We start from the raw sequence: 9898 nt of genomic DNA, 5'->3' as shown, positions 1-9898 counted from the left end.
AATGCATACTATTCTGAAAACTGTTGAGAGAGAACAACTCCTGAAAGTGATTGACCCTTAGTGCCGAAAGTGAACGACAGACCCATATTTAATGTAAGCAGTGATCTGAGAGAACAACCATCACTCAAACCAAACATTTTTCTTTTAATGAAGTCTAGTCCTTGTATCTGAGTCGGTGTTATTTTAAGAAGACATTTATATTAAGAGATGGTGTAGACAAATCCAATACTTAGCAGAAATATTTTAGAAATGATGGATAAAAGGGTATTTACCAACCCTACAAGCAAGACAGAAGTAGCAGAGAGACTAAAAAAGTATATGTAGATGTAAATGATACTGTGGAAAATGTGTTCCGAGGAAGTCATTTTCAAATATAATCTCCATATAATTTTATATAACTTTTACAATTAAATTACTCTGATTTTCAATAATTCGCCCATTTAAAAAATGATTCTTCTCTGAATAAAATAATTCAATACATAAACGTATATATATATTGGTATATTTGTCTAAGAACAAAAACACGTTGTAATTATACTTTTTACAACTAAATACTTGCGTAGTTTATTGCTTACCGTGGATAATGAAGCATCCTACAAACAACAGCTGCTGACAGCACATCAAACCCATCATCGCATACTGTTCCCCATGTCCCATTATACCATACTTCTACTCTTCCTTCATATTGAGTTGATCCGTTAACCAATCGAACTTCAAGAATATGAACAATTGCTCATAACAATTTCACAATTTTAAATAAACCAAAATCTAAAACATCTACAAAAGTGGTAATTTTAAATCACACACTCAAAATTAATAATAATTTTTATTTAAACGTTTTCTTTGGATGTAAATATAACTTAAAAGAAAAATATATGTCCACAAAAGAGAAAAAACATGATACATGTATTTTAGTTGCGTTTTACGTCGCACCATCTCAGTCGAAAATTTAAGTCGTTTCATTTTTCGTTAATGTTGTCATGGTCATGAAAATGATGGTCAAGTTCCATGACCTTATTAATTAAGTATCAATACTATTTGTAGATGGTGTTAAATAAAGGGAAGATAACAAATAAAGTGTTGTAACAGTAAAATTACTTTCAAGGATCAAGAACCTGTATTCTTAAGTAGCTTTATAAGTTAAAACCAATTATCTATTAACTTTCAATATAAGGCACGTTTTCACTTCAAACTTAAGGCTAATATGAAGTTCAGCACGGCATTATGAACATAAAACAAGGCCATTATGAAAAAAGTACGGCCTTTATGAGAAAACTCAGCTTTTGTGAGATTTGAGAGTTTCGATTGGCTCCCAAGCTTGGCCATTATGAATCTGCTTTGTTTCATTGAAAAAAGTCGCCATTTTGAATTGCTGCAAGACATTGTAAAACATGAATCTCATTTGCAATACCTCATAACAACGGAATTTTACATTAGTTATATTTTTGGTTGACTGAGTAATTAACTATTTTAGTTTATGTGTAGTTAATTAATAAAATTGTCAAACATTCTCGGCCATAGGCTAATATGACAGTCTTCAGCCCAATAACAAGGCCATTATGAAAACAATTATTAATATTATTGTAAAGAAGTACGGACGGATACCATAATGTACGAAACTACTGGTAGCTTAAACATTTCACATGGGCATGGACATTCATCCTATCAGAAGCATAATTATATCCGTAAATGAGATTAGAACATTTTTATTACATATAAAAAAAGAAGAAAAGCTTGCTTAAAATGCAGAAATTTAGAAAAAAAAGAAATGGGTAAGCTCTGCTTCTTTTAATGTATTTAGCTTGAAAAAAAAAATCTTGGAGTGAATATTACAATGCATAACTATGACGCCACAGAGGGTAAGTAAATTATATTTTTGATTTAGAATTTAGTGTTTATCTCTCTAGGCTAAGATAAACACAAACGTTTTAGAATAATTGTTTTAATAATAAGAATTTAAAAAAGTTATGTATGCACCTTATTATTTGGTGTCATTTCGAAACTTCTAGCACATTTTTAATCACGACTCATTAGATGACACGAACAGAAAACAAATATGCGTATGTTATTATGCTCCCCGAAAAATTTAGTCGTCGGGTTTTCCGTCCGTCCGTCAGTCCGTACAAACCAGAGCTACATTATGGGGTTTGGTCTATTGTTCTCATAACAATAGATGTCTTTGATGTCATTCATTCCGTTTCTCTTGTTGGGTTATTTTCAGCATTGTGGGGTTAAAAGAACAAAAGAAATAACAAAAGAAAACCCCATAATGTAGCTCTGGTAAGAACGTCCGTCCGTCCATCTATACGTACGTACGTCCCGAATTCGTGTCCGGCCCATAACTTGGTTATTTGAGGTCGGATTTTAAAACTATTTTACAGAATTGATCACCATATTGAGACGACGTGTCGTGCGCAACATTTGGGTCGCTACCTTGAAGGTCAAGGTCACAACATGGCCTTGAACAAAAATCGTGTCCGGCCCATAACTTGGTTATTTGAAGTCGGATTTTAAAACTATTTCACAGAAATGATCACCATATTGTGGCGACGTGTCGTGCGCAACATTTGGGTTGCTACCGTTAAGGTCAAGGTCACACTATGACCTTGAACAAAAATCGTGTCCGGCCCATAACTAGGTAATTTTACGTTCGATTTTAGAACTATTTCACAGAAATGATCACCATATTGAGACGATGTGTCGCGCGCAACATTTGGGTCGCTACCTTGAAGGTCAAGGTCACAGCATGACCTTGAACAAAAATCGTGTCCGGCCCATAACTTGGTTATTTGAAGTAGGATTTTAAAACTATTTCACAGTAATGATCACCATATTGAGACGACGTGTCGCGCGCAATATTTGGGTTGTTACTTTGAAGGTCAAGGTCACAGCATGACCTTGAACAAAAATCGTGTCCGGCCCATAACTTGGTTATTTAACGTCGGATTTTACAACTATTTAACAGAAATGATCAACATATTGAGACGATGTGTCGCGGCGCGCAACATTTGGGTCACTACCTTGAAGGTCAAGGTCGCAGCATGACCTTGAAGCAAAATCGTGTCCGGCCCATAACTTCGTTATTTGAAGTAGGATTTTACAACTATTTAACAGAAATGATTACCACATTTAAACAATGTGTCGCGCGTAACATTTGGGTCGCTACCTTGAAGGTCAATGTCACAGCATGACCTTGAAGCAAAATTGTGTCCGGCCCATAACGTCGTTATTTGAAGTCGGATTTTACAACTATTTTGGAATTATCACACTTTGAACTTAAATGACTGGGACATAACCCTGAAACTGCAAAAGATATACTTTTCTGTGTCCAAATCCTAGTCGGGGAGCATCACCCGGTTCAACCGGCTCTTGTTTATGAAAGATACAAGGCATATAAATGAAGAATCAACAAATTTACCAAGTCATTTTTTTCCTTTGATAAACAGTAGAATACCATCTTAACTTGCGATGCTAAAACAAGTTAAACAACAATTGCACATAAAAGATTCTTGGGAAAGGGAGCCATAAACAATTTTTAATATTCTGTGTTAAAAATCTTTTTGAGAAATTGTCCCTCAGGGGCAGGAACCGAATTTAGCACCGTTTGAAAGTTTAAGAAAATGTTTTCTACTCTGTTTTCAGTTACATGTTTATCTATTTACACAAATCTAAACAGTAATAGTTTAAGGGATTTTATTGATATCCTGACAATTATATCTTTTCTTTGATACCTTAACTCTCTTGTTCCTTGTGGAGTCTTTCATTTCTTTATAATCTTTTCCAATAGGGAAAATCTAATAAAATTATGCGTTTCTTCAGACAATCTCTCAAATGTTATTGAATATAAATTGTTTATTTCAGAAAAAAAATGATCAGGCATAGTTTACCTGGTGTACATGATACGCCAACATCCTTATCGTGATCACAATTATGTGTTCCCCAACCATTATGTTGACATTGAGATAAACTTGTTTCAGTACCCGTGCAGTTAACATCGTCTAAATATATCGGTAATGCTCCAGCGCCGTAGTACGCTGACTTGAATACAATAGGATTTGTCCTAAAATAATATTGTTTTTTTACAAAACAAATTCAGATATTAACATTGTCGAATGTCATCATCCAATGCATTTATTCATTTTATCTCTTTAATTTATTGGAAAATCATCACATTTCTTTTCAAAATCAAGAGGTCAATTTCTCTTGTAAAGTCGATGACTTCTAATCCGGTTACCTCCCTGGCGTGGGTTCGATCCCCGGAAGATGCTTTAGCACGGAGGAAGGTAGTCTAGTACTGGTGTAACTCTCCATGAACGATGGTTAGGAAGATTATCCGCCTATATGACTGAAATACTTTTAGGAAAAGGCGTAAAATGAAACAAACAAACAAACAAACAAAATATCATATGTTACTAATATTAAACGCTTTTTAGAATTGGTTTGCTTATGTGATTTAGAAGCATTATAATACTCTTTGCTACTTACATTTGATAATGAAGCATCTTGCAGACTATAGTTGCTGACTGCATATCGAACGCATCATCGCATACTGTTCCCCAAGACCCCTCATGCCATACTTCAAGTCTCCCTTCATACTGATCTGACCCGTTCACCAATCGGACTATATGAATAACATACAATAATTAATTTCACATACTTTCGTATAATCTTATCATCTACTTGAATAGCAAAATCAGTGTTCTTTTAAGCATATTTATATGACAAAATTCCTGAAGCTAATAACGGGTTTAAGTTAACCTTTTCATTTAAACCAATATATATTTGCGTTTAATAATAAATCTAAATCACATAAACGCTGACAGGAAGTGACTTGCACAAACAAATAAATGAAAAACGATACATTGAAAACGAGATTAACAATCGGTATCCCAAAGCTTTACGTTACTTCATACAGGAATATTGATAAGTTTGAACTGACTATTTGGTTAAATCTAAATAAATTAAATTTTGTCATATCAATATTTAAAAAAGAACACGGATCTTACTGTTATAGGAGGCTGAAGTTTCCTTTCTTTATCCAATAAAAATATAGCATAAATGCCCTAAATATGGTGACTCAAGGGTGTTTTCCACCACGCTACAGGGAAGTGTAAAGGCAACGAACATCACTATTTTTGTTACAAAGCGAACCGAAATACTACGGAATTTACAAGAGAAAACATCACGTTTTATTCGATTTAAAGAAAAATGCACAGTTTACATGTAATTATATATATCATAGTTACTTTTCAAGGTCAACAGCGAATCCGCGTGTTGCATGTGGTTTTAGCCTATGACCTATATTTAGTAGACAAATTATTAGCGGCAAATAAATTAAGGGGATGAAATTTATAATTCGTAGAAGAAGTTTCAAAGAGCTGTGTTACCTGTATCTCTTAAATTTTATAATTGAGCTAATAAGGTTGAATCATGACTAGAGATGTCGTGCCGTGGAAAACGGAGTCCAAAGTAAAAACCATTACTGATGTTACTGTGTGTACAAAAATGGACATTGCCTGTTTTCACAAGGAATTTTTTTAAGTTTACCATAACATATATTGTGGAGTAAGAGTTTATAAACTTTTATTATCTGTGTTTGATATATATTGATTATATTGATGACGGTGATGATGAGCAGAAGTATGTGATGATGATTATGATGGTGATTATATTGATGATGATTATGATGAGCAGAAATATATTGATTGCATTATGATGATGGTTATGATGACGGTAGTAATCATGAGCAGAAGTGTTTTGATAGTGATTTTTAATTTGATGATGGTGATGATAAAAAAGGAAGACAACAAGTAAATTAAGTTATGTCATACACTGCCTTCTGTGGTCATAGAATGCATAGTGTAATTATGCTGCACTTATTATTTAATTCATAGGGAACTTTAAGTAAATCTTGTAAGTTCCAGTTCAAGCATGAAAAAATAATAATAATGGTAATAATGGCATTCATTCGGCGATCCTTCTGCGCTTTCTGGCCGTTCCTGTTGCGTTTTATTATTTAGGCCGTTATGTTAAAAAATTACAATTTGGTAGGACAAAAGACTAGGTAATTCTAAATATAATATATTCAATCAAATAGGACTAAAAGTATTTACCTTTGATAGGCATTTAACATTTATATGAGACAAGGAAATGAATGTTTTATTGTCGCATGGTAAAAATTGCCTCCCCTCCCTCATCTTACCTTTTTGTGTTGTCGCGGTTGAAGGCCTATTTACGAAATAGAGAATAAAGGAAAAGAAGAGCGTGACAATATAAAAAGATAAGTTTCTCATTTAGTCACGCTTTCATTGTAACAACCACAACCAGACAAAATAACGAATTGGCAGAAATCAGACACCAAATTTTTGTTATAATTCATCATCAAATGGTAAACCAGCAGCTTGACTGTTGCTTCACTTAAACATAGATCTGTCATGCAGTAAATCTGTGGAGTGCTTTTTTAATTTGAATTGTCATTTTTGTCTAAATGATTTGTTGAGTTTAGAAAGCGTTTTGTAAAATTTTCGAGTAATTTGACCTAGTTTTGGAAAAATTGACCATTTTCAACTACATTTTCAACTACAGCTTGAGACCAGTTTTAGCCCATTTAGCCTATTAAAACAATAGACAAGTAACAATGTTGAACACCCTGGAAAAGTTTTAAGCATTTATTTTCATGAATTTAAAACTTTAAGAACTTTGCAGGTTTTTCGGACGAAGTCCGTCTGTTATCAGTTGGACTTCCTGTAACATTTACAGGGAAGGACGGAACACAAAAAAAAAATCATTGGTCATTTAAGAATTGAAAGCTGAAATCGGTGAATGTTATTAGTCATAAAATGTAAAAGACAGAATAAAATCTTAAGGGTAGCTCTGAAATAAATTCAAAGGAATGGTTTTTGCATTTATTTTATAAAATTAAATGTGAAGGATAGTCTTGCAATAAAATATACAAGAATGAGGATAGTTCTTTAATTTTATCTGTTGGTTGATTTGAAAATTATATTACGAAATTTATAAAGTCAAACGCAAAGCAAGAAATGCCTAAAATAGAAGTTGCCTTACTGTGAAAATTCATCACTATAGATATGCTATAATCTAATTCCAATGTTTACAAAGGGAATTTTCAAAGCTACAAGAAATAAGTATTATGCCATTGTTATTCAAGCACTGCTAACATTTCTTTTTGAATTGAAAACTTAGGTATAACATGGGACAGAAATACCTGCTTAAAAACTTAAATAACTTTATTAGCAGTAAAATGAAACTGATAATTAGGAGTAAAAATGTATAAAATGTTTTATCTTATCATATATACCTGTACATATTTCTCTAATATGATATAAAGTGCTACCTATGTCGCAGAAAGCTCTTATGAATTACGATTTTAGCATTACATGTTTAGTGTACATGTAAACCAGATCTTTCTTGCAGGTACTTTGTACCGTCAACAGATAGAAGAAATTGGTAGTGTTCAACCTATCATCAGAGCGCTCGGAATATGTCGAAAATCTCCGAACACTGCGCATGCATCGGCGTTTGGAAAATCCCATCTCCTACGCAGTGATCTCCCCTTATGAGTACATAGATTACAATTCTGCCAAGGGAGGTAATCACTGTGAGGAGTTTGGGAAAATCCCGTCCGCCATTTTGTTAATCTGTAATCTAACGTTATGATTTAATGCTAATTTAAGGATATGTGAAAGTAACTTTTTATATTTATAATCGTTACTATAGTTCTTATCAATGAAATGAATGTTTATTTTCTGATTTTGTACACCATTCTTTCACCGGAAGTCGTATTTAGCATGCGTCTGCTAGCAATAGTCTGATTTATGTAGACGCTAATTAAAAGCGCTCTGATGTTTATATTTAGCTCAAAAGGATTTCAAAGTGGCGGCGCCCATTTAACTGGAATCAGTCCACAGTTATTTGCCTTTCGTTGACCACAATAAGGAAATAAATCCGCATAAAAGAGTGCCTGTGTTTAATGCCAGATATAAATGAATAATTGAATGAAAGAGGTAGAAAAAAGGAAATTTTCTGACAGAATTCATTTCAAATAGTTGGTAAATGCCAATTTTGATCCAGATTTTATGTGAGTAAGTATTTTTTTAGTGTTTTTCTACATGACAGAACTCACATGGTTCAGGCTAATTACTGAAAACTGTCAGACTGATGTATTTTGGACTGAAATGCTGTGAAAAAATGATGCATGACCCCTAGTTTGCTATAGCTGGAATTATTTATCTTGGATGATACTGTAAGCACAAGTGACTTTGATTTGATTGGAGAGTTAGTAAATTGCCACAGGGTTTAATGTTTATATAGAACATATAGTGAAATTAATTGTGGCCTGAGGCCAACTAAGGATTTTATCACAGCTCATTAGGTATTGGATATATATTTTTTGAAATTTTCATTTATTTTAAATTTGATTTCATTTGAATTGATTCACGTCATAAATGTTATTTAGGAGCGCTACAGCCCTCGCGGAGCCTTCGGCCCCGCTCGGACTTTCCGCGTACAAATCACATGTACAAATACAGTCTTACAGAAAAAATGCTGTATATCACTAGAGAGTGATCCATGACGCTGTTTGCGTTATACCAATTAAGTAATTGAAAGTTGAGTTCGACAAGACATATAATAAAATGGTTCTTGATTGTATTTTACTCGCAGTGACTACTAGAACGGACCATACGCTGCGTGTCCAAGCCTTGTGAGATCTTTTCCTTTAAGTCAAATTAAAGTTCCAGATCAAGATATATATATATATCAATTTTATCTTATATGGTAACATATTTAACTGGTTAGGCTAAAAGGTGAAGTTCTTAAGATTTGTTTGAAAAAGGTTATCAATTTAAATCGTACCAATATCTACAATCATTTTTATCAGCAAACTTTACCTGGTACACATGATATTCCAACATCGTCATTGTGACCACAATTATGTTTTCCCCAGCCTTTATGCTGGCATTGAGATAAGATTGTTTCAGTTCCTGTACATTTGACATCGTCTAAATGTATTGGCAATGTGCCAGCGCCAAAGTATGCGGACTTGAACACCAAAGAATTCGTCCTAAAAAACGAAAACTTTTGTAAGTACTTGGAATCAAGAACGTTTAGTAGGTAACATTTTGTCTGCCAGCTAAGAAACCAGTCTTTTTTTTTAAGTTTTACACACAATATATATTGAGCAAATATGTAGGTAAATGAAAGCAATTGACGTAATAATTAAAAGAACCATGGAGATAAAATGATTATTTATAAAGACAACAAATTGTGTAACATGATACGACGCAAATAAAAGTGAAATATGTTATGTCGCACCTGACTTTCGATGCCTCATTAACAATTGGTTTCATTTAGATATTTTGTGCTGTTTTCGATTTTATTTCTTGTCTTTAATCTTTTGATAATAATTAAAAAAACATTCAATTCAAATTCATCATTACAAAGAGATTGTTTTCAATGCTTGAATTGTTATACTCTTGTTGTTGTGCCAATTCTTAAAACTCGCTCCATTTTTGTAAAGTAGTCTTTAATAGCATGTATATGTAAATTAGTTAAACTCACTTTCTGATTCACGGCTAGTCTTATATTTTATTCTGTTCTCGGACACTTTCGAATTCTTCCCTTAAGTCTATATTTAATACATAATATCTTAATTATTTGACATACATGTTGTTGGCATAAACTTGCTCGGTTAAATAAACTCAACGTCATGTTATCTTATAAATGATCGCTTTTGAATTTATAAAGCTTCATTTATGGACTTGTTTATATTTGGTATTTGATTTGACCTCAAAACCGAAAAAAGAGCAAGCATGGTCCTGACACGTTGCATCTTACATGTAAACATCTTTGCAAAGTAAAGCGCAAAAGAACTTGCAGG

At 33.1% G+C, this 9898-nt stretch overlaps 1 protein-coding gene across 1 annotated transcript in view; it reads right to left on the bottom strand.

Annotated features, from left to right (window-relative positions):
- Positions 1-575: 575 nt before the first annotated feature.
- LOC132743113 (deleted in malignant brain tumors 1 protein-like) overlaps positions 576-9898 on the bottom strand; it is a gene marked incomplete at its 3' end in the record, with an annotated part of 31090 nt that continues 21767 nt past the window's right edge. The window contains exons 8-11 of the mRNA XM_060731630.1: positions 8910-9082; positions 4486-4621; positions 3888-4060; positions 576-711 (exon numbers count right to left, since the gene is read on the bottom strand). Coding sequence (XP_060587613.1) covers positions 576-711; positions 3888-4060; positions 4486-4621; positions 8910-9082 — 618 coding nt within the window. The remainder of the gene's footprint in view (positions 712-3887; positions 4061-4485; positions 4622-8909; positions 9083-9898) is intronic.

Source organism: Ruditapes philippinarum, unplaced genomic scaffold (genome assembly GCF_026571515.1).
Source record: "Ruditapes philippinarum isolate M1 unplaced genomic scaffold, ASM2657151v2 ctg981_1_1_1_1, whole genome shotgun sequence".
In the NCBI taxonomy this organism is placed as follows: Eukaryota; Metazoa; Mollusca; class Bivalvia; order Venerida; family Veneridae; genus Ruditapes; species Ruditapes philippinarum.
Note: the sequence above shows the minus strand (reverse complement) of the source record. Positions and strands in the feature narration are given on the sequence as shown.